The 26,336-nt window shown below is 39.0% G+C and overlaps 1 protein-coding gene across 1 annotated transcript in view; it reads left to right on the plus strand.

The window, feature by feature from the left end:
- The first annotated feature begins 819 nt into the window (after positions 1–819).
- The window catches only part of STK11 (serine/threonine kinase 11), a 135,309-nt gene continuing 109,792 nt past the window's right edge, over positions 820–26,336 (plus strand). The window contains exon 1 of the mRNA XM_044671722.1: positions 820–1,624. Coding sequence (XP_044527657.1) covers positions 1,335–1,624 — 290 coding nt within the window. The 5' untranslated portion in view covers positions 820–1,334. The remainder of the gene's footprint in view (positions 1,625–26,336) is intronic.

Here is a 26,336-nt window from a genome sequence, read left to right on the forward strand (position 1 = left end):
GGGGCGGCTCGCCCGGGGGCCCCGAGGCCCCAGCCCCTTCCCCCCCGCCCCCCGCCCGTTATCTTCGGAGGGAGCGAGGGAGCAGCAGTGACCCCCGCAGCCCCCGCCGCCGGGACCCTTCCCGGGACGGGTGGAGGGGGACTGGCAACAACAGACAGCGCTTGGATCTCTCGAGAACCAAGGAAAGGGGGGGCGTGGGAACCCTCCTTTTAAGTTTACTTCTTCCTCTCTCCAGCCCCGCGCCCCAGACTTGTTTTTTGTTTCTGTTTTGAAAAGGCTTTTGGGGTCACTAGGTCGTCTTTAGCAACCCCACTTTTTGTGCGGGTTTAGCTTGCCCCACTCCGTCTACCATATATATATATTTCTTTCATTTTGGAGGGGTGGGGTAGTCACTTCTACCTGTCACTTTTTGGGGGAGGGGCACCGAGAAACCTGGTATTGGGTTAATTTGTTCCCATCTCGTTCCTCCCAGGTGTTATTTGTTAAAGGGAGGGCTTTCCCCTGGAGCCGGGTGGGTGGGAGGGAAAACTCTGATCTCTTTCCAGGAGCTCTTTGGTGGAGACTCTCCTGGATCAGTGTCTTCACGTTGACCTTTGGGGGCTGGCAGTTGGGGACCCTTTGGGAGGGAAGTGGTGGGAAGAATTGGAAGACTGAGTGAGGGATGCTCCCTGTGAAACCTTGATAAGTGTTGAGGGTTTTGAACTTCTGGCAAATATAGAAGCGTGGGTGTTTGTGTGTATGTGTGTGTGTGTTGGGGGGGTGGGGTGGGCAAGAGATTGATATTCAGTAGAGGAAACTCAAGCAATCACATTTCAACCACCAGTTTATTTTCAAAGGGGGTCAAGTTTGGGATTCAAGGTGCAAAAGTCCTGTGAGCAAGATCTGACTGCTGATCCCAGTTTGTATTTGGGAGCCATGACACAATGGTAATGGAAAGTCCTGAAAAGACTTCACTTTCCTTCTGTATTTGTCCAAGGGTCTAAAGTCCTAGAGGATGACCTAGCACTTAAGAACCCATCCTGGGCCTTTTTAGGGCCAACAGTGAGTAAGGAGACCTGGCTGAGCCAAAGCAGTGAGACCAGGTCAAAAACAAGCCAGGTGCCTGTTCAGAAGTTCTTGACATTTTTGCTGAGAGCCAGGCATTTGGGGTGCATTAGACCCTTATCAGGGACTACTGAATTACGTTAGTACAATCTTTGGAAGAGTTGGGGGTTTTTCTGTTTTTGTTTTGTTTTGTTTTTCTGAGAAGAAAAGTTGGGAAAACCAAGAACTCAAGATTGACTTAATAGATCCTGGTGTGTCTAAGGAAACCTGATTAAGGAGTTTAATCCAGGATGGATTTGGCAGAACCACAGCAGTTGGGCATGTTTACAGAAAGTGAACTTATGTCTGTGGGTATGGACACATTTATCCATCGAATAGACTCTACTGAGGTCATCTACCAGCCAAGACGCAAAAGGGCCAAACTCATTGGCAAATACCTGATGGGAGATTTGCTGGGAGAAGGATCTTATGGGAAAGTGAAGGAGATGTTGGACTCTGAAACCCTTTGCCGGAGAGCTGTGAAAATCCTCAAAAAGAAGAAGTTGCGTAGAATCCCCAATGGGGAGGCGAATGTTAAAAAGTAAGTATAAGCTTCTTGCTCACTGGAAACAATTTGGCTAGATTTCAGTTTTTTAAATCTCTGAACTGACAAGCTAGTGAATGTCGCATAGAAACCCACCTTATTCACTAACATCTGAGCCTTAGCTGGATGATAATTGTAACTCACTCATGTTAAACCAATAGCCCAAAGCTATAAACTGTTAACACTCTTTCCCCAACTCATATCTCTGCTCTATTATAGAACTGCTTACTCGGTTGTCGTGTGTCTTTTTACTCAATGAAAGTTTGCATTTTTACAGAATGTCCTTCGAAACCACCAGTAGTTACAGTATTTTGCATGACATGCCGCCAGTTACTGAGGTCAAGCAAGATTTGATTTGTTTATCCTGGTTAGAGGGAGCTCCTGTTAACAAAATGAATTATTTGCACGAACTTTTCATCAGCAGGAAGGAAAACTTAGACCTTTCTGACTTGCTTATGATGTAACATTAGAAACATCAATGACTGCAGGTTTAGGACCCCTGATGAGTTCTGTCTAGTGAGGGAGGTTGTCTGGAGTAAGAAGAGTTCTGAATTGGAGGTCAGAAGTCTTAGGTTGTAGTTCTTCTGGCTCTGAGGCTGCTCAGTGGGGAAGTGACCTTGGGCAAGTCATGGCCTTCTTCTGGGCTTGTTTCCTCTGTAAAATGAGGGATTTGGACTGAGTTAGTTCTTAGGCCCTTTTTCCTCATTGTGAATCGCTGAATTCTAGTGGTTTTATATTTTGCTGTCTCTGCTGTTTTTATACTGTTCACTGACCTCTTTCTGAAGAGGACTTTATGAATCAGGCCCCTGTGTCCATTAGCTTCAAGGGTACTTGCCAACTTTGACAAAGTGTATGGGTAGGGTTAAATACAGTAGAATGGCAGAATCAGTTAAGGAAATTGCTGCATTGAGTTGAATTCATTTTAAAAGTAAACTGCTTGTTAATATATAATAATCATTCATGTCATCTTACCCACTTCATGTCATTCTTTGACTGGGTGTCTTCAGCACTTTCCTCTTTGTAGTGAGACTTTACACCAAAGAAAGGAAGATATACTCATGTGTCTTCTTAATGGAAAGTAGTTTTGAACACAGAAAATGTCTTCTTTTTTTTTAATACTTTATTTTCTATCTTAGTATTAATTCTAAAACAGAAGGGCAAGGGCTAGGCAATGGGGGTTGTGACTTTTTCCCAGGATCACACAGCTAGGGAGTGCCTTGAGATCTGATTTGAACCCACTTCTCCCTACTCCAGGCCTGGTGCTCTGTCCACTGTGCTACTAGAAAATATCTTCTTGTTAGTGTCATAAATGAACCTATTTAGCTCTTTGGGGACAGTGTTTGGAAGAGAGAACTGAGGGAAGGGGCTGATGTCCATGATGTAGAGAGCAAGATTAGTCTAGTGATAAGAGCACTGAAAGGACTTTAGGGACTTGAGTTCTGGTTCTGACCCTGCTACATATCAGTGATGTGACCTTGACCAAGTTTCCCTGATTTAGGCTTCAATTTCCTCACCTAAAAAAGAAGGATGTGGATTAGAGGATTTCTAGCAGTCTTTGCAGCTCTTAGCCTATGACACGATACATAAGGGGACAGATTATTTAGCTGGTTTGTGTACTCATTTCCTCATATTTTGCCTAGAAAGGTGCTCTCAAACTGTGTATTGATATGACATTTTTCCTTTAGTCTGTTTTTACCTTATTCTCTTTTACTTTATATAAGGTGGAACAGCACCAGATTCCCCATCCAGGCTTTTTTTTTTTTTTTTTTTTTTTAAATGCCACTCACTAGTCCATTCACCTTCGTGTCTGTAATAACATGAGTTGTAAACTTGCTACTTTTGGTGTTTCCAACTCACGTTGTTCATTGCTAAATCTACAATGTTTTGAATTGGCAGTGATAAATATAGTGTCATAGGTTAATCCTTTGCCTATCCAAAACATTTGAGTTTAAAATTTAATCAGTTGGGTAATTTAATGATTTTTTGATGAGATCTTTAAAAGTCTTAATGCTTTGGGGCATTAAGTGAACACAGTCATTTTTGAAAGAATAGAAGAGGCATTGGGGTATAGCAGAAAGAACACTGACCTTGGAGGTTAGAAGTCAGGTTCAAATCCTCACTCTGCTATTTATCATAGAATTTCAGATTTGGAAGGAACCGCAGTGGTCTAGATCAGCCTATAGCCACTGAATGGTTTCTATCACCCCCAGTACCAACAGAGGGACATGTAGGTATTATCATTGACATTGACAAATTTCCTGACCAGAGGTAGGCTAGTGTAGAGGAAACTACTCTGGACCTGGTAATCAGAAGACTTGAATTCCATGCTTAGCCAAAGTCATTAGCTGTGTGACTTTGGGTAAATAACTTAATCTTTATGAATCTCAATTTACTCACCTTTAAAATGGAAATAACCTTTGCCCTGTCTATATCTTAGCGTTGTAAAGAGCAAATTATATATATGTATATACACATGAAAACTGTCTTATAATGTGAGCTAGTATTACTCTGGTTTGTTATTACAAGTAGTTTTCCCATTGTCCTTGGGACTGCTTGGTCAAATTAGAAGCACCGTAGGCATCTTTTTTTTTTTTTTTTTTTTAAACCCTTACCTCCCATCTTGGAGTCAATACTGGATATTGGCTCCAAGGCAGAAGAGTGGTACCAATGGGGGTTAAGTGATTTTCCCAGGGTCACACAGCTAGGAAGTATCTGCTAAATCCAGATTCGAATCTAGGACAGTGATTCCCAAAGTGGGTGCTGCAGTGATTGGGGGGGGGGGCGGTGAATAACTGCAAGGGGGTGGTGATAGTATGTGATAGGGGGCGCTAAGTAATATTTTTTCTGGAAAGGGGGCGGTAGGCCAAAAAACTTTGGGAACCACTGATCTAGGACCTCCCATCTCTAGGCCTGGCTCTCAATCTAATGAGCCACCCAGCTGCCCCCTGTAGGCATCTTTTTAAACTTACATAGTTATGCTTTCTTCATGAGAATACATTTCTAAACTCTATTAACTTGTATCCACAGAGTTGACTAGGTTTCCAAGATATCAAGAAGCATTGGAAAGCATTCTCAAAGCTTTCTCTGGTTACCAAAGAAGTACAGTGCTCTTTGTCTGTGAAGAAAAGCTAGGTAATGGGTTAGTAGCAGCTGTCAACTTGTTGAAGAGTTGCAGGTAGCTTTATATTTAGAGATCTCAGTTATATCTTAGTGTGAATATTTTCCTTTCAGAAACACTTCTTAGGACAGTAGCCATCTTATGATCTACACAGGATACAGATGTGGAATTAAGAATGAATTCAGAACTTTGTGGGACATTTAATTTGCTTAATAAAGAGCTGGTTAATGCTGATAAATGTAGTACAGTGAAGAGAGATTGTTTTGGAATTGTTGGACCTCTATTCCAACTATAGGGGGAGGGAGTTACTTGGCTCAGTGGATAGTAGCTGTGTGATCCATAGCAAATCACTTTAATCTCTGTTTGTCTTAATCCATGGGATAAGGAAATGGCAAAACATTCCAGTGCCTTTCAAGAAAACTCAATGGACAGTATAGCCCACAGGGTCACAAAGAGTTGGACATGACTGTCTGATTGACTGAACAAGAAAATTCTTACTATGTGACCTTGGACAAGTCACAGAATCTTTCTGAACCTCTGTTTCCTCATCTGATAAATGGATTTGTTGGCCTACATAACCTCAAAGGTCCTGATTAGGCTGAAATATATGGTCCTGTAATCTTTCACCAATATCACAGAATTTCAGAACTAAAAAAGGCAGTCTGATATTATGGGGTAGGAATTAAGAGACCCGAGTTTCAGTCCTAATTGTGCCAATGTCTGTCTACTTGACCTCGAATAAATCAACTTCTCCTGTATTTCTTCATCTCTCAAATGAGAGCACCGAACTAGATGGTTCCTAAAGTCTCTACCAGTTCTTTGGCCTTAGAACCTTTTCCAACTTCCTTGTTCTAAAGATGAGGAAACTGAGGCCCCTAAAAGGGGAAATACTTGTCTTAAATAACAAAGAAAGTTTAGCAGCAGAACCAAGAGCTCTTGACTCCTATCCAGTGCTTTTTCTCTACCGTGTTGCTTCTCAGTTCATCAGTATGCTAAATACATACAAAGTATTATATTATGCATTCAGTTTCACAAACCAGTTCCTGGGTGTCAGGAATTGTCCCTAACCTTTAGCCTATACCATCTGCATGGTGTCTGATTGAGATCCCGAAATTTGTTATAAATATTAGAAATTGCCACCTCCTTCTTCCTCTAACCAGCTGCTTGGCAGGCTATGACTCATGCCCTCAGATCTCACTCAGCCCCTTTGTTGCCACACCCAACTGATGCTCTGAAGGATTCTGCTACTAAAAATGATTTTTCCCTTTTGTCCATATTGAGAAGGTACTGTTTTTATTTTAAACCAGTGTCCATGACTTGATGTAAAATTTAGAGTTGGAACCCAATTTTATGTAGATAACAGATTTTTATACTTCAAAAGGTCATGTGATTTCATCTGCTTGGGTATTTAATTCACACCTTTGATAGTTTACATGAATTGCTGTGGCCAAAGAAATTCAAACCAGCTGGTGGTAGGTCTGAGATTATGCATCTCTGCATTTATCTAGGCTGGTGGTTGTATCACAATTTGTTGCTGAACATCAGCAAACAGCCTTTGGGGGCCTCATGCCATCCTCATGGCCTTAGAAAATTCAGGGTCACCTCCATGCCCTGAAGAAGTCTTAAGTGGAAAAGAAGTTGGGTGTGATTGTTTCAGCCATGAGTTTCTGGGTGAACTTGTTCTTTGAGTTTATGTCTAGTGTAAACCAGCTGCAAGAAGAAAAGATCCTTTGTCAATGAGAAGCTTTAATAAACTAAATACTAATAGTCTCTCTTTTAATTAAGTGTAAGGGACCTTTGGTACAAGCCTCAAGAGTATTGTACTCTACTTAAAATGTTCAGTACTTCTGTTTGAATATTTTGTCTTCAAAGTACTTTTAAAATTGTGTACTTTAAAAAACATAGTAACACAGGAGATAATTTTATTTAGGAAATCAAGAAACTCTTGTGAGGGGGGCAGCTGGGTAGCTCAGTGGATTGAGAGCCAGGCCTAGAGATATGGGAGGTCCTAGGTTTAAATCTGACCTTAGACACTTCCCAGCTGTGTGATCCTGGGCAAGTCACTTGACCCCCATTGCCTACCCTTACTACTCTTCTGTCTTAGAGCCAATATACAATATTGACTCCAACATGGAAGGTAAAGGTTTTAAAAAAAAAAAAAAAAGAAAGAAAGAAACTCTTTTGACAAAATTTAGCTGTTCAGCAGCTCTCTTCCTTGCTGAGTAATTATCTTCTCTCTGAAGCTGGCAATGGCTTCCTGAGTAAGTATGGTGTTAAAATTCATTATCAGATTTTTAGGAGTCTTTATTGAATGTGGAGAAGGTCTGGCCTTCCTATTCCTTTCAGTGTGAAGCCAGATATTATATTTGGATTGATTGTTGGATGCCTGAATTTGTGTTAAAGTCAAGATTTCAATGAGCCTTGGACTTTGTTGTAGTTTTCTGGCATGAGGTGTATCAAGGCTGTTAGTTAATCTTTCTCAGTGGATGAGATCAGTATTGGGAAAATTCTGCTTTGAGAATATGAGCAGAAGGTGGCCAGTTTGAATCTCTAGTCATATCCACTGCTGCTTTAGGAGTTTAAGCTAGACAGAGGTCTTAAACATCACTGGTTATTTCACTGTTTGTTTTGTCACTTCATTTGGCAGAAAGAAGGAATGATTTTGAAATAAAGATGTGACTTTAATGGACAGTGTGAGCTGGAAGCACACAGGGAGGTGATTCATTAGTTTGTTCCAATACTTTTAGACTGGGAGAGTTATTCTTTCAAATAAACTGGGACAAGAATTCAAATATTTGCCACACTGTAGTTGAGCTTTGACAGAGTTTCTCTTGAGGTCCAAAAGAGTAAGAAGAATGGGAAGAAGGAGCTGCCTTTAAAGAGAATATTGAAAGGAAAGTGGCAAGAACTTTGAATAATTGTATAGGAAAAATAGCTTGATTCAGAGATAGTTAAAGTGAGATTATTGGGATAGGAAGAGGTCTAGAAACTCTAGTGTACTGTTCTGGTTCTCTCCCCTGCCCCCCAGTCATGTTATAGGTGAGGAAACAGGTTAGGTGACTTTCCCAAGGTCCTAAAGCCCCTTAGCGGAAGAACCAGACTTTAGTCACTGATTAAGCAAGACAGAGTGATTTAAAAAAACTAGATAGGAAAAGAAGTCTTAAGTATAGGGAGAGGACCCTATAGAAGAAATAGAGTGACTTTCTTGTGATTTGAAATTGTAAGATTATCTCCTAGTAAACCTTACTTTTTGGGGCTAGGGGGAAGAGTTTTTTTTTTCTTTTTCTTCCCCCCCCCCCCCCCCAATCTGTACCTTTCAGCTTAGACTCAATACTGTGTATTGGTTCCAAGGCCAATTAGCAAAAAGGGCTAGGCAATGAGGGTTAAGTCACTTGCCCAGGGCCACACAGCTAGGAAGTGTCTGAATCCAAATTTGAACCCAATTACCCTTCTCTAGGCCTAACTCTCAATCTACTGAGCCACCTAGCTGCTCCTGGGGGAAATGAACATAGCCAGCAACAAACATGAACTTTTCAAAAATAACAAAATACTACAAAAGAATAACATGAAACAAATTTCTGTTATGTACAGGTTTTTAAAAACTTCTATTAAATTTAACAGAGTGGTAACAAAATTGCTCTGATTGTGTTCCATTCTGAATTTTTTTTCTTTTTGTATATATTGTGTTTTTTTTTTTTTTTATGTCTTTCACTACTGGTCAGCTCTCTTCCATCGGAGCCTTCCCTAGTAAACAAATATGATCAAGTAAAATGAATCAGTACTTTACTCTTGCATTGCCTAATCCACTGACCATCAGGTGGATCTTACATTTTTAAGAAATAAAGTGCAGATAAACTGCTTGTAGAGTGACTGATTAGATTGTATAGACCGTGCAGTAAAAAGTTGGCTTTTCTGTAAGTGCTCTTGACTGACAGCCTCCTACTTCTCCTTTCCCTCCCCCTCCCCCAAGTTCTTGGACTTGAGTTATTTTAGGCAAGAGTTTGAGACATTCAGACTGCATCTGTCTTCTAGCACCTGGCACAATACTTTCAGCACTTGAGTACTTACATATTTGAGTGAATGGCTAGTTGATTTTTTTTTTATTTTTTGCTGTACCCATCTACATAGGTTCTATGTATATAACTACATAGCTTCCTGCCTACTTGGTTGTTGGATGACCTGAGCTCTGGTCCTGGCTCTCAAACCAATGCAATGTGTCATTTTAGACAGGCCATTTTTACTTCATCAGGGTTGTTTCTTTGTCTCTATAAAGGGTAGGAGGTGGAGAATTATAGTATAGGAAAGGAAATAAGTGTTTATATAATGCCTGCTGTGTTTGAGGCACTTGCTAAGCATTTTACAAATATTCTCATTTAATCATTGGTTTAGAGGATTTGTAAGATCTCTTATGGCTCTAAGATCCTATGTTTATAAGTTATTGGTGGTCAGAGAATCAATCCAAGGCGGTATGGCAATTAAAAGTAAGCTAACTTCATTATTGCAGATTGCCTGCCATTCATGGGGTATGATTTGAGACTTATTCTCAGACATATTAAGCTAGAATTTCCCCCAGGGCAATATCAGTAAGTCTTATTCTAAATTCCCTTCTTTTTCAGTTTTTCTGTTTTAGTTTGACAAGCTAATCATTTATACAATTATTTTCCATTCTTTTTGCAAAGCTCAAACAACTCTTATGACTTTAGTCTTTTGTGGTTTTTTTTTTTGGTTTGTTGTTTTTGGTGGGGAGGGAGGTTAGTCAACAAGTTATTTCATAGTCAACCACCAAACAGGCATTCCACTTTGCTTTGGGCTCCAGAAGCAGCCAAAGTGAACCTTATTACCAATCTCCAGAGAAAAAATGAAATAGGCAAGAAGTCCAATTTAGATTTTCAGTGTGGAGTAAATCCTCTTTAGACTTGATGTTTTTCAGCCTCCCCCCTTCTGTCAAGTTTTACATATAAACTCTTAGTACTGTTTACTGCAATTTAAGAATCACTTCCTGTACTCCTGCATAATCCAGGTGGTCCTCAGCATTGGGCTTTCTCTTCATAGATGTTTATTGATTTTCTTTTCTAATAAAACAAAAAAAAATCAACATGTAATAAGTCATTATTAGGCCAGTCTGATTATAGAACATGTCCTTATATCAAAAAGGAAGCATATTTGGAACTTAACTTTGAGGGAAGAGTTAGGTGCTTTTTGCTTGTATTTATATGAATTCTTCTGGAAAAAAATACTACTAAAAATTGGCTATTATGTCTGGCAGCTAATCTGGTTAGTCATGCTGTTTGTTATGTATATATTGTTATATCTCCTCTTTTCTTATATATCCTCTAACAGGACAGTGTCTATGACAAATATACAATAATCTATGTTAACTAACAATACCTCTGCAATAACTAGAGTACAAAATAGAAAGTGATAGCATGATACAGGGAACTATTTGAAGTTAGAATCAATCAATCAGCAAACATTGATTAAATACCTACTCTGTGCCAGGCTCAGTGTTAATTGCTGGATACAAAAAGAGGCAAAAGACAGGTCCTGCCCTCAAAGAGTTTACAAACTAATGGGAGACCACATGCAAACAAATAAATACAAAGCAAGCTGTATAGAATAAATAGGTGATAATTAAGAGGCTTTGAACAGGAACCCTAGAATTAAGAGGGATTGGGAAAGGCTTTCTATGGAAGGTTAGAATTTTAGTTGGGAAGCCAGGGAGGTAAATAATCTGAGGGGAGGAGGGAAAACATTCCAGGAATAAGGAACAGACAGGAAAAAGGCCTGAAGCTAAGAGATGTTCTTGGAACTGCTAGGAGGCCAGTGTCACTTGCTTTGGAGGAATAGTGTGTACAAACACTGGGAAATTTAGGAGGGAGCTAGGTTACGAAGGACTTGTAAACAGAACAGTTTTTATTTGATTCTGGAGATGATAAAGAGTCCCTGGAGTTTGTTGACTAGTGGTGGTAGTGCCATGATCAGACCTACACTTTAGGAAAATCACTTTAGTGGCGGAATAGAGGGTGAACTGGACTGGGGTGAGACCTGAAGCAGGTAAACCCATCAGCAGGCTATTGCAATCGTCTAGGCATGAGGTGATACGGACCTGGACCAGGTTTCTGGCAGTATCAGAGGAAAGAAGGAGACATATGAGAGAGATATTGCAGATGAAATTGACAGACTTGGGCAACAACTTGGATATGAGGAGTGAAAGTACAGGATGAGTTCTAGATTATGAGCCTGAGGGACTGGGAGACTGGGGTTGCTCTTTACAGTAATAGGGAAGGTAGGAGGTGGGGAAAGCAGGAGGTGGGGAAAGCTTAATGGGAAGGATAATGATTTTGGTTTGGACATGTTGAATTGAAGATGTTGACTGGACATCTAATTTGAAGTGTTTGAAATGCAGTTGGAGATAAGAGGTTAGAAGTCAACAGAGTTTGGGATAGGATGGATTGATTTGAGAATCGGCAGCATAGGGATAGTAATTAAATTAGAGAAAGGAAATATAATTTCCAGCTGGGATAGGTAATCATTGAAAGTGGCATTTGAACTGACTCTCAAAGAATGAGTAGGATTGTTAAAATATCAAGCATTTATTAAGCATATTTAATGTGCCAGACAGTATGGATATAGAGACATAAAGTAGATCCTCTGAGGGAATACACTGTATATACATGTGGGTATATACAACATAGAAAATAAGTAAATACAAGGTAATCTAGTTGGAGATTGGGGAGGCACTGTCAGCTGGGAGAGTAGAATCAAAGATGTTTTCATGGAGCAGGTAGTACTTTGAAAGAGACTAGTGTTTTAAAATTTTTTTCTCTTTTATATCTTTTGACTTTACATGATCTTCATTTCCAGATCTATTTCCCCCTACCCTGCCCAGACAGCCATCACTTAACACAAAGAATAAAAAAGAGAAAGAAAAAAGCAGCTTAGCAAAACTTATCAACATCAATTTGGATTCTTTGTTTTACCTCTGTAGTCTTCCACCTCTGCAAAGAAAGGAGTAGAGGTATATTCTTATATGTATTCTTTGGGGCTAAATTTAATCATTTTATTTATACAACAGTTCACCCCATTTTGATTTTGGTTGTCTTTTATGTTTCCATTGTAGTCATTGTGCCTGTTGTTTTACTAGCTCTGCATCATTTCATATAAATCTTCCCATGACTCTTTGTATTCTTTTTTTATTTATTGTTTTTTTCTGGCAGTAATATTCTGTTCACCCTTACCACTCCTGGGCCAAGGACGGTCCCTAGCCCGGATGAAAAAAGGAGGAGGGTTGGGTGTGGGGCTAGCAACCCCACCCTGTAAAAACTACATCTGCTAAAGAAACTGCATCCTAAAGTAGGGGCAGCTGGGCTAGCTCAGTGGATCGAGAGCCAGGCCTAGAGACGAAAGGTCCTAGGTTCAAATCCGGGCTCAGACACTTCCCAACTGGGTGACCCTGAGCGACTGTGTGTCCCATTGCCTACTAGTTGTGGCCCTATGCTCCTAGAATGGAGTCCCAGGATAAAAAAAAAAAATATTCTGTTATATTCTTAGACCCCAGTTTGTTTAGGCATTTCCTAATTGTCAGGCATTTATTCTGTTTGCAGTTTTTTGCAAGAACAAAAAAGTGTTCATCTTAAGTACTTTATAGTATATTGGATCTTTCCATCTAATTTTGACTTTCTTGTTGTATGCTTATCTGTGAGTTAAATGATGTTACAATTTTAGTAACTTTCTTTCTTTTTTTTTTTTTTTTTAAGCCCTTACCTTCCCTCTTGGAGTCATTACTGTGTATTGGCTCCAAGGCAGAAGAGTGGTAAGGGTAGGCAATGGGGGTCAAGTGACTTGCCCAGGGTCACACAGCTAGGAAGTGTCTGAGGCCAGATTTGAACCTAGGACCTCCCGTCTCTAGGCCTGACTCTCAATCCACTGAGCTACCTAGCTGCCCCCTAGTAACTTTCTTTTAACATAATGTAGATTAAAGTTAAACAGCATAAATTGTTGAGATAGTACGTTAGACATGAGAGGATAGCCTATGCAAAGGCATGGAGATGGGAAATGAAATGTCATATGTGAAGAACAGCAAGAAGGCCAATTCAGCTAGACCATAGAATTTATGAAGACAAGTAATATGTAATAAACTGAAAATCATAGGTTGAAACCAGAATATGAATGGCTTTGGTGTCAAACAAGAGTTTGTGTTTGATCCTAGAAGTAAAAAAGATACCACTGGCATGATTGATAATGGCTAGTATTTGTATAGTGTTTTAAGGTTTTCAAAGTACTTAACAAATTATTCTCTTATTTTATCATACTCCCAACAACCCTGTGAGGTAGGTGCTTTTATAATCCTCTTTTTTTTTTTTTAAATAGATGGGGAGACTTAGACAGAGTAGGTGACTTGTACAAGGTCAGATAGTTATTAAGTGTCTGAGACTAGATTTGAACTTAGATCCTCTTGCAAGAGGCCTATGCCAGCCTTTTGTATCTACCACCACTGAACTGTCATTACTTTATTCAGCCAGTCAAACAGGAAAGTGATATGGTCAACCCTGTGCTTTGTATAAGATAAGAGAAGATCATTCTATATGTAGGGTAACTTTGAGCACAGGGGCATTGAGTAAGTTCAGCATTTGCATAAACAGTAAGTATCCCTTGTAGGCAGAGTACTATGCTAGATACTCAAGGATATATAAAGTCATGCAGGATGAAGTTCCTTTCTTCAAGGAGTTTACAGTTTGGTAGAAGGAAAGGCGGTGGGTGCAGCTAGGTGGCTTTTAATGGTTTGAGAGTCAGGCATAGAGCTGGGAGGGCCTGGGCTCAAATTTGGCTTCAGACATTTGCTAGTTGTGTGACCTGGGCAAGTCACTTAATCCCCATTAACTAGCCCTTACTACACTTCTGCCTTGGAACTAATACACAATATTGAGTCTAAGACAGAAGGTTTAAAAAAAAAAAAAAAGGTAGGTGTGAGGAACAGTATCATAGTAACACAGCATTTTCACTGGTCTAGTGGCTTTGAATGCCAGTCAAAGGGATTTAAACATTATTCAACGGGCAGTAGGTAGTTACTGAGGATTTTTGATTGGATGTATATGTTCTCACCTGTGTTTTAGGATGATCTTTTTATCTTTTTTAGTATCTGTTTTATGGATGCTTTTTGTTTAACATCAGTATATCCCTCCCTTTATAATTCTCTCCTGTAACAAAGAAGGATAATTGATAGCATCATATATAGCTAGAAGGAACATCAGAGAACATTTAGCCTAACCTCCATATTTTACATATGTGGAAACAGGTTCAGAATGGTAAGGGAATTTTCCCCAATTCTCCCAAGAAGGTAGCAGTTAAGATTTGAACCTAGTTTTGTGATGCTAGATTTTAGCTTTCCTTTTTTTTTTTCCTGACAATGCTGCATCTCTTTATTTAGCAAAACACATTGATTATGTGTGACAATATATGTCCTGCTGCACCTGCAGTCTGTCACTTATCTGCATGGAGTAGGGATGGATATTTCACTATATTTCACTTTACTCTAAAGTTAAGATCAGAGTGAGAAGAATCCTTTTGTTTTACTTTTATGCTACAGTTGTCCTAAACATTATTGCTTAATCTTTATTTGTTTTCTCTTTTGCTTTTTAAATTTTAACATCATTTTACAAGTCTCACATTTCTTTTTATTCCTCATAATTGTCCATTTTATTGATTTTCTATTAATGCATCTTCATTTAAAAATAGTTATTCATTTTCCTTTTTTTCTAAAGATGTCATATTTATATAAATCCTGAGTGTGTCTTTTTAGGTTAACTCTCAGATATTTTGTATGTTTTGTACGTATTTTAAATAAAATTTTTTTGTCTCCGTCTGCTGGATTTTGGTAGCAATATGAGTTGATTTCATATCTTTCTAGTTTATAGAAGTTACTGTTTTGATTGTTTTGTTGAAAACCTGGGATTCTTTAAACTGTATCATCTGTAACCATGATTCTGCTTCCTCTATGTGTATGCTTATTCCTTCAATTTTTTTCCTTGCTTTTTTGCTGTAGCTAGCATTTCTAGGATTGTGTTAAATAAAAGCAGTGACATTGGACATCCTGCTTTACCAGTGATCTTACTGGAAAAGCTTATAACATAACTTTATTACAGACAAGTAATACTAACTCTTGGTTTTAGATAATTTTATCAGATTGAGCCAAGGTCTGTACCTTTGTTTTTCGGTGATGGTGTTTTAAAACATAGGTGAGTACTATGTCTTTTTGGACTTTCTCTGCATCTTTTGATATTTGTGATTTGGGTATTAACAGGATCTTGCATTTTGATAGTTTTTTCAGGCAGATTATTCTAGTAGCTGTGTAGTGGATGGATTAGTGAGGGGATGTCTGGAATTAGGGAGAACAAAACAGGCTTTGCAACAGGCTTATTTAGAAGTATACTAAAAGTAGAGACTATAAGGAAATAGAAGTTATCTGTTATGCAGGTGGAATTGACATCACTTGGAAGCTGATTGGCTGTGTGGGATGAGAGGGAAGGAAGAAAATAGTAAGTATGATTTGAGATTGTGGATCTGAGTGATTGGAAGGATGGCAAATGCACATAAAAAAATAAGTGTTTGGAGGAGGAGTCTGTTAAGAAGAAATCATGAATTACATTTTGGATATATTGAGTTTTAAATGCTGGTAGGCTATCCAGGTGGATAAGTTTAGCAGTTGTTGATACAGGAATGATTAGAATGTAAATTTTTTGGGAATAGGGAATATTTCACTATTTGTATCCTCTGCACTTAGGAGTGTTAATGCTTAAGAAATGCTTTTTGATTGATTGAGATTGGTGTTCATAAGAAGGTTTCTATCTGTATATATAGATTGGAGTCATCTGTGTAGATATGATGATTAAATTAGATGGCCTCTGAGGTCTCTTCTAGCTTTAAATTTATGGTATTAAAACCATAGGACTGATGATGAGATCACCAAAGAGAGAATGGAGAAAAAAGAGAAGAGGCCCAAAGCAGGGCCTAGATGGGGGAGTAGGTGATGATCTAGCTAAGGAGATTGAACAGGAATCATCTCTCAGGTGGGAAGAAAACTCTGAAAGAGCTGCATCATGGAAACTAGGAGAGAGACTATCCAGGAAAAGGGTTTTTTCATGGGCATTGCACTAAATAGTTTCCTGCTTATTTTTAATGCCATTAACACTCAGGAAAGAAGCAGTAGAACAGTGATTCTCAAAGTGGGTGCTACCACCCCCTGGTGGGTGCTGCGGTGATCCAGGGAGGGGTGGTGATGGCCACAGGTACATTTATCTATTAATTGCTATTAAAATTTAAAAAAATTTAATTTCCAGGGGGCTAAGTAATATTTTTTCTGGAAAGGGGGTGGTAGGCCAACCACCTATCAGTAGGGAACCACTGATAGAAGATAGTCACATTTTCAAAGATGATTCCATACTTTATACATATGTCCAAATTTGTATACACATCTTGTTTCCCATGGCAGAATATAGGTTCCTAGAGGGCAATTTCTGTTTCATTTGTCTTTGTATCTGTCTTGTGCTTAGCACAATGCTTGACAGAATAAATTCATATTAAACACTGGCTGATTGATTGTAAAAAACAAGAGACTAGGCAGTAATAGAATTGAGTAGATTCAGAACTGGCTCTATTGAAAGAGTAGGAATTTATTGTCATCATGGAAGGATGTCTCCAGTGCAGTATCCTAAGCAGTTGTGCTTCTTGACTCAGTGCTCTTTAGGAGGGATTAATACACTGGATGATAGGATCCCCAAAAAAATCTTGATATATATTGGAGTTCTGGGCATAAATGTAAATTCCTGCACTTGGGTACCAAAAAATCCACTTTATAAATAACAAGAAGAGGGGAGAGGCATAGTTAAATAACAGTTTGTCTGAAAAAGATCCGGAGGTTTTGCTGGATGGCAAGTTTAAAATGAATCTTTAGTGTGCCATGGGAACCCGGAAAGCAAATGTAGCCCTAGGTTTCATTAAAAAGATTAGAAAAGTGAGTCATACTGTACACATCTGAGTTATTGGGTTCAGTTCTGGTTGCCACAGTTAAAGTAAGACATTGATGAACTGCAGAATGGTTAGAGGAGGCCAACCAATGATGGTGAAGGGCTTTTAGTCCATGTCATATGATGATTGAAGGAATTGGGGATGTTTATTGGGGAAGATTTGCTTTAAGTTATGTGACAACTGTGGGGGTGGGGATAAAGATTAATCTTGTTCTATTTGGCTGCCAAGGGCAGAACCAGGTACAATTGGTGAATGTTCCAAAGAAGCAAATTTAGGATTAAAGTCCGGAAAAACCCTCCTAACATTCAGAGCTATCCAGAAGTGGAATGGGGCCATTCAAGAGGGTGGTGGATTGCTCTCATATAAGCAGGATTGGTTGTGATCATAATCTCCTGTCATTCCATTTCACTTTATACTTTACCCTTCCTAAATTTATTCTTTTTTTTAAAATTATTTTTTAAACCTTATTTCCTATCTTAGAATGGATACTAAGTATCCATTCCAAGGAAGAAGAGCAGTAAGGGCTAGGCAATTGGGGTTAAGGGTCAAACATCTAGGAAATGTCTGAGGTTAGATTTGTACCCAGGACCTCTTGTCCCCAGGCCTGACTTTCTATCCATTGAGCTATCTATCTAGCTGTCTCTCTAAACCTATTCTTCATTCTCACCATGACATCCAGTTGCTCTACCACCAGGACCGTAGGGGCCTGTAACTGTAGGGGATATGTTCCAAAACCTACCACTAATGGCTGAAACCTCAGATAAAAGTTAACACCTATTGATCCCTATATATTTGTGCTCTCTTTCCTTGCTTCTGCTCACCAGCCCCTGACCCCCCACCCCCAAATCCTTGGGGGGAGGGGGGAGTGAAAGTGGAAGCAGAAGAGATTGCAAGCACTGCTGCCACTGGTGGGTAGACTTCCAGTACTTTTGCAGGCAGACCTCTTGGGTTGACTGATAATTGAAACCACAGATAAGGGGACCTTAGTGTACTTCACCAATCCATAACCCTTTCTTTGGCCCCTCTTCCCCGTCTTGACCATGTGTGTTGACCAGTTTAGCTCTGTATGGATCTCTGTTCTTAAAACCCATTTGTCTCTGTCTTTTCTACATTCATGCTTTAGCAAACCTCAATACTGGATTACTTACACCATTTGCTTCTTCTGCTCCTACTCATATGCTACTGAATAGAGCTCTAGGAAATTATACCATGCTGACTGGGTTCACTATACAAACTTATTATTTAACTTCACCTGGGGCCCCAGTGCAGCAAAACAATTCTTTTGCTCTTCCTACTCCCCATAGACACTATTCCAAACCTTTTTTTCTCACCTCAAATCTTATACTTTCTTGTCCCACTTTCTCAGCTGAGAAAATAGAGACCATTAGTTGTGAATTCTTTACCTTTTCTCTAAATCTCAAAACCCCTTGCTATCATCCCTCCTTTTCTTTAGTTTCTAGAGAGGGGACCCTTTTCATCAAGGCCAACCCTTCTCCATGTGCACATGAGCTTATCTCCTCTTGATTTATTCCAACCAATTCCCTACAGTTATTTCCCCTCTGTTTCATTTTCAGTCATTCTCTAGCCCTAGCTTCTCCCCTGGGCTTACAAACAAGGCTTAAGTTTCTTCCATTCTGAAAAAAACTTTTTAACCCATACCATCTCTTTAAGCTATTGTCCTTTCTCTTCTCCCTTTTATAGTTAAACTCCTTGAAAAAATTATCTGCACCCATTGCCTCTGTGTTCTTTATTCTCTCCCACTTCTCAACCCTTCGCTTCTGATGTCATCTCAATTGAAACTGCTCTTTCGAAAGGTACCAGATAACTCTTAACTGCCAGGTCTAATGGGCATTTCTCAGTTTTAATCCTTCATTATCCTTATAGCATTTTACACAGTTTACCATCCTCTCTTCCCAGATTATTTCCTTCCATCTGGCTCTCGGGACATTGATCTCTTTTCAAATTGCTCCAACTGTTTGATTACTCTTTTTTGTTTTCCTTTGTTGGTGTATCATCTATAACAGTGAATGGCGAACCTTTTAGAGACCAAGTGCCTCTCCAGACTAAATGCTCCCCAGATAAGGGAGGGAGGAAGCGCTCTCATTGGGTTGTTGGGCAGAGCAGTAGGTGAAGTGAAAAAAATGTCTTCATCTGTGGTGGAGAAGGGGAAGGGAGCAGCTCAGCCTCTTAGTCCCTCTGGCTTTCTAGTAACAAACTCTGTTGGGTGATAGTGTGCATGTCCTATCTGGCACATGTGCCATAGATTTGCCACTACAGATTTATAACATGCTCTTGACTGTGAGAATAACTCAAGGCTCCGTCTTAATCCTTTCCCTCTTCTCTCTAAACACGTTCTTAATGATCTTTCATCAGTTTCCATAGATTCAGTTCCTATTTTTGTGTCCAGTGAGTCCTGTAGTTATATATCTTGCCCTAGTTTCTCTCTTAAGCTCCTTTGGCACATCTCTGTCTACTGGATATTTCAAACTAGACATTCAGTCCAGTCAAACTGGACATTTAAGTAAGCATCTTAAATCTTAAGACAGAATTTGCTATTTTTTCTAATAACATCCCTCTTTTGAATTTCCTTATTTCTTCCCAGACTTCACAATCTAGTTTTTACATTTGAGTCTTTTCCCTCCCTCACCAATCATTTGCTATATCTTGACCTTTGTATCCACACAGTATCTCTTGCCAACTTTTTTCTATTCACAGAGCTAGCACCCTGCTTTTGGCCCTTTTCTCCCACTTAGACTGTTGTAACAGCTTTTTCATTTGTCTCTCTCTTCTCCAGTCCATCCTTCACAGAGCCACCAAAGTGATTTTCCTGAAGTTCAGATCAAATCATGTACTCCCCTATTTAGTAAACTCTAATGGCCCCCTGTTGTCTTAGCCCAAATGACTGACTTTTAAAACTCTGTACAACTTGGCCCAGAATACCTTCCCAGTCTTTTTATACATTATTTCTATTCCTGCATTCTGTGGTCCAACCAGAACTCCTTACTATTCCTCACACGTGACTCTCCATGTCTAATCTTGCCATTGCACAAACTGTACTCCATACCTATAATCTACTCCTTCACCTATGCCATTTAACATCACATTTCCTTTAATACTCCACTCAAATTTCATGTTCTATATGAAGGCTTTTGTTATCTCTCAGTTGTTAGAGATAAAATTGCTCCCAGTTTTACTTATATTTATTTTGTATATACTTATTTGTATATATGCTATCTTTCCTTACAGAATGAAAGAGCTCTTTCATGGCAGGAACTATTTCATTTTTCTCTATTCTCAGTGCCCAGCACAGTGCTTGACAGATAATAGAGATTTGGTAATGTTTGTTGATTGGAATTGAAGGGTTTTAAGTTACTCTTCTTTGCCTCAAGGAAAAGAGATAGGACCAGTGGGTGGCAAATTTTAAACTCTTTGTGAGGAAAACCTCATAATAGAACTGTTCAGAGTAATTAGCTGCCTTTGAATGTAGAGAATTCCACATCACTGATAATCTTAGCTTAACTGACCACTTTTCTTTTATTTTTTTACAGAGGAAATTCATGTTCAATTTTGTCTGGATGTCTTGTAAGCCCCTTTCAACTTTAAAATTCTATGAAAAGGGGGCAGCTGGGTAGCTCAGTGAATTGAGAGCCAGGCCTAGAGACGGGAGGTCCTAGGTTCAAATTTGACCTCAGACACTTCCCAGCTGTGTGACCCTCGGCAAGTCACTTGACCCCCATTGCCTACCCTTACCACTCTTCTGCCTTGGAACCAATACTGTGTATTGGTTCCAAGACAGAAGGTAAGGGTTAAAAAAAAATTCTATGAAAAGTTAATTTTTTATTTGTCTAGATTCAGTGATTGAACATACCCCCAAAAGAATGACAGTTAATCATTTTTGGTGACTATAAAATAGTTGTTAATTTCTGCTTTACTGCTGTGATTTTGTCGGTTGTCAAACTGTCAGTTGTCCTTTACCTGCAGGGATTCTAACTTTTATAGAACCCAGATTATTCTTGAAGTATAGTGGCCAACCTGATAATGATCCTTCCTCAATGTAGTTAGGCTGGTCTTTGGGTAGTAGATAGCATTAATTATAGTTTAGTGGGACAGAAGTGTTCATCCTACTAACATAGCTATGGAGGATTTAGGATATTCTACAGTATGTTATTAGAGGAGACTTGTAGTAAATGGCCTATGTAGAGTCTTAGATATGTTAAGCTATAAATTTTTTTTGTGCTAATATTCATTGTGGATAATTGTATAAAATTAGGAAGCTTAAAGAGAGAAGATGATAGAAGAAAAGCCTGTTGAAATGAACATCTTTTTTTTTCTAAAGCATATAGTTTTTCATAACAGAAGAAACAAGGGGCTATAATCTTTAATAATCATAGTAATTGAAAGATTTTTAGGGCAACGTTTATAAAGACTTTTGTTAGTTCCAATTTTCATGCTACAGCAGAAAGTACTGCTTTGCAAGATAAGGATCCTTGGTTTTTTAGTCCTATCTTTTTTCTTAAAACACTTTTGTGACTGTGGGAATCATTTCCTACCTTTGGACCTCAGTTTCTTTAATATCTTCCTCATGTACTATACTGAGCTGTCTCTATAATGAAGAATAAAAAACAGGGGAGGGAAATAGGCAAAACATCAACCAAGTGACATTTTTATTATCTCTTATGCTTGACTAACTAAAATGGTTTGTTTGAATTTTAACTGCATGGATTTTGTTTGAGCAAAAGCTTCAACTTTGTCATTCTAGTCTACATTCTCTCTTATCTTTTTTCTGGTAATAAATTCATCCTTTATCCATGATCACTAAAGGTATTTTCTTCCTTGCTTCTCTGATTTGTTTATGATGTGTGGCACCTTTTATCTAGGTTATGTAGCTGTTTAGAGCTTGTTTAGATAGGTATATGGTATGAGATCTTGGCCTAATTCTGATTTCTGTTGGACTGCTTTACAGTTTTTTCACTGGTTTTTGTCTCACAATGACATTTAATTGCGTATTTCTTTTTTTTCATGGCAATTTGCCTTTCTGGAGAGCAGATTTCCCCAAATACCCCTATTCTTTTGTACCTATCTTGTAAGCTACCAGCCTTGTCCCCTCACATCAACTAGGAATCTATTAGACCTATACTAATGCCCTATAAGTTGCTTTAATCTACTTTAGCCTTTTGCTGTAATGATGACTATAATTAGAGCTGCTTGCACCAACTCTCCAATTCTATCTTCTTGCAAACTAAATGGACCCTTCACTTCATTATTTGGAAAGTCACTAGAGCTTTACATTTCTTGAAGGATACTGTTAAAAGTTTAAGTCATTCACTGCTGTCATGGCCATTGTTATTTCTTGCCTATTCAGAAATCAAAAACATTTTATATATTACTGGCCTCCAGAATCTCTATTAGCTTAGATATCTGTGGCATAAACTAATCAAATGTGATATGAGAATAGGAAGACTGGGCTCTCTGAAGTGGATGTTTGTTGATCTGTTACTCTAGCTTACTAATTTTAGATGAAAATGGGCACCTGAACTTTATATATTAAATTGGAGAGAAGAAATTGGGCAGCATTTATCAAGCTGATTTTCCTTTTTTTTGTTGGTGGTGGGATCTAGGCTAATGGACTCTCAGGGACTCACTGTTTGAATGGAGTGGTAGAAATCAGTTTTCTTCACTCATACAAATTATGATGTAATTCAGCAAACATTTTGGTAGTCAATCAGTCAATAAATATTAAGTACCTACTATGTCTGGTCCTTCTGAAGGAATTTGTTAGAACTTTGAATATATCAAAGGGAACATAGTAGTTAGTATAATAGAAAGCCTGGACTTTGAAGACCTAGATCAGAATCATGGTTCTGTCTCATGATATAGAGCAGATCACATAAGCTCTATCTGCTACCTTTGCCCCTACACACGCACTGCTGAATCGAGATGGAAAAAATCACACAAATCATTCTGAGTCCACTGAAGTATGCAGCTTCAACTGGACCATCACTGCTGTGAAGTAGTCCTGTTATATATACCTCCCTTATTAAGTCACTCTCCCACACATTTTCAACTCTCTTGAAATCTCTCATGGCTTTCCCTCCCACTATAGTCTCATCGGAGAACCTCAACTTATATTTGAAAAACTGAGGCCATTTACTTTGAGCTCCCTTTTCCCCCCCTTCCTCATCTCATATCATTGAGATACCTTTTCCTCCTTAACCATCACATGAAGAGATGGCCTTAACTCCCTACTAAGTTTAATGACCTCTTGGTTGCCAAATCCAATGGCCTTTTCTCCATCCTCATACTCCTTGACCACTCTAGCTTTTGACACTGTTGATCATCCTCTTCTCCTTGATAATCTTTTCTCTCTAGATTTTCTGGACACCACTCATTTCTGATTGTCCTCCTATTTATCTGATCATTCCTTCTTAGGCTTTTCTGCTAGATCTGTGTTTGTGAACACACGTGCTAGAGGGGACTACTCCCCTCCCCTTCTCCACTGTGCCTGAGGGCATTTCTTACATGACCCACCCCTCTGTCCAGCAGCCCAATGGGAGTGCTTTCTCCCTTCCCTGTCTGTCTTGGTCTCTAAAAGGTTCATCATCACCATGCTAGATCCTTACATTCAGATCATATCCTCTTAACCATAGAAGTCCCAGACAGTTCTTCTGCCCTGGAGCCTTTTATTTTTTTCCCCTCTTTACTATATCACTTGGTGATCTCGTCAACTATATCATGGATTTAATTATCATCTCTGCTGATGATTCTCAAATCTACTTGTCCTGCCTAACCTCTTTGGTGACCTTCTAGACAAGATGTTGTGAAATCTGAAAATACGAATCTTCAACTGCTGTTTTCAGATATCACAACATCTTGATATCTAATAGACATTTTTTGAAAAACCCTTACCTTCCATTTTAGAATCAATACAATATATTGGTTCTAAGGCAGAAGAGTGATGAGCAATAAGGGCCAGGCAGTGGGAGTTAAGTGAGTTGCCGAGGGTTACACAGCTAAGAAGTGTCTGAGGCCAGATTTGAACCTAGAGTCCCTTGCCTTCAGGCCTGGCTCCCAATCTACTGAGCCACTTAGCTGCTTCCTCTAACAGACATCTTAAACTCAACATGTTAAAAACTGAATTCCTCTTCAGGCCTGGCTCTCAGTCCACTAAGCCACCTAGCTTGCCCCTCAGACTGTCTTAATCATATATATCATTCACAGCTCCTAGCTCAGAGCCTTCCATAAAATTAGTACCCAACACATATTTCTTGAGTAATTGAATGAAAAAAAAAAACCACAAATGAACTCATTATATTTCTCTCAAAACTACCCTCTCTATCTTAATTTCCCTATTATTATTGAGAGCATTGCCACCTTCCCAGTGTCTCAGGCTTGAAGTGTCATCTTGGCTCCTCACTCTGTCTTCCCCACTCCCATCTTCATTCTTCCTGTTGATTTCCCCTTTGCTACATCTTTCTCATATACCCCCTTCTTTTCTCTGATATTGTTACAGTGCAGGCTTTCATCACCTCATTCTGGTGGATCTGCCTACCTCAAGTCCTAATTCCAGTCCATCTTCCATTCAACCACCAAATTGATTTTCTTATAGCACAGGTCCAACCAACTTACTCTAGCGCAGTGGTTCCCAAAGTTTTTTGGCCTACCACCCCCTTTCTGGAAAAAATATTACTTAGCACCCCCTCACATACTATCACCACCCCCTTTCCGGAAAAAACATTACTTAGTGCCCCCTCACATACTATCACCACCCCCTTACAGTTATTCACCACCCCCAAATGCGCCTGTGGTCATCACTGCTCTCCTGGATCGCTGCAGCACCCACCAGGGGGCGGTGACGCCCACTTTGGGAATCACTGCTCTAGTGGCTCAACCTCCAGTTTCAAATACAAAATCCTTTGTTTGATGTTCAAAGCCTTTCATAACCTAGCACCTCCTCCTCACCTTTCTAGTTTTCTTATAGCTTGTTCCCTACCATGTGCTCTTAAGTTCAGTGATACTGGCTTCTATCCTGTTCCTCAGTCAAGAACACTCCATCTCTCAGCTCTGGGAGTTTTCTCAGACTGTCCCTCATGCCTGGAATATTCTTCCTCTTCATCTCTGCCTACGGCCTTCCCTGACTTCTTTTAAGTCCCAACTAAACTCCCAACTTTCTTTCAGTAATATTTTATTTTCTTTCCAGTCACTTGTAAAAATTTTTAACGTTTGTTTTCTAACATTTTGAGTTCCAAATTTTCTTCCTCATTCCCTCTGAGATGGTAAGCAATTTGATATGTTATAAATGTGTAATTGTGCAAAACATTTCCATATTTGTCATCTTGTGGAAGAATACACATATCACCCAAAAAAAGAACAAAACATGAAGAAAATAAAGTGAAAAACAGAGTGTTTTGATTTGCAGTTAGACTCCATCAGTTCTTTCTCTGTTGGTGGATAGCATAAAATCCCATCTGCTATAAGAAGGCTTTCTCAACCCCTCTTAATTCTAATGCCTTCCTTCTGTTAATTATTTCCTGTTTATCCTTTTTTTATTTGTTTGTACTTATTTGTTTTCTTGTTGTCTTCCCCATTAGATTGTGAACTCTTAGAGGATAGAATCTTGTTTACCTTTCCTTGTATCTCCAAAGCTTAGCAGAGTGCCTGGCACAGAGTAGGCACCTAATAAACATTTGGCAACTGACTGAACCTCAGTTTGTCATTGGTAAAATGGGAATGATGCCTGTACACACCACCTATTGGGTTTCATTGAGAACAAACAATGTTGTGTGTTAGGCAGTATAAGCTGTTACTAGATATTCAAGTAAATATCTTAATTTGATTTTATGGGCAGATCCCAGAGAAAATAAGGCAATAGACTAGGAGTAAAGAGACCTGGGTTCTAATCTTAGGTTTTTGTTACCACCTACCTGAGTTAGCTCCTTCTTAGGAGCTTGGAAAATATCAGACTCTCATTATTTGGATGATCTTAGCTTATTTTTTTAAATTAGCGGTTTATTATTAATTTTATAATAAACAATGCAAATGATTAAACATGATTTTCAATTGAAATTAATTTTGTGCATAAAATGCCTTAGCTTTTATAGTTACTTCCTCTCTAAGTTTATCTTTAATTTTTTTATTTTTTTTCAATTACATGTAGAAACAATTTTTTGACATAGTGCTGTGATAAGGATCTTATTTAGTTTACTCTCATTAGGAACAGGGGTTTAGGTCAAAGAAAAGGTTTTTGACTTTTATGCTGTCCTCTTTAAGAGGGAGGCACAGAGAGAGCTTGCTTCTGGTCCTTTAAGGGAGAAGCTTAAAACTCAATGAAGAAAGAATTCTGGGCTCCATGTTTCTCTGGCAGTCTGAGAGAACAAGGGTAGCTGTTAAGAAGAGAGTTAAGAAGAAAAAACTTACTATTTGGAGTTGAGTCTAATTACTGAGGGGTTTTCCTTCTCAGTACTTTGAGGGGGAGATATGTCTAACTCTAACCTATTCCCCACAGGACGTTGAACCAAGAACTGTGGAATTGTCTTTGTGTGTGTCAGGCTGATTTCAACTGACAATAGA

This window comes from Gracilinanus agilis, chromosome 1, assembly GCF_016433145.1.
Source record: "Gracilinanus agilis isolate LMUSP501 chromosome 1, AgileGrace, whole genome shotgun sequence".
Classification (NCBI taxonomy): Eukaryota; Metazoa; Chordata; class Mammalia; order Didelphimorphia; family Didelphidae; genus Gracilinanus; species Gracilinanus agilis.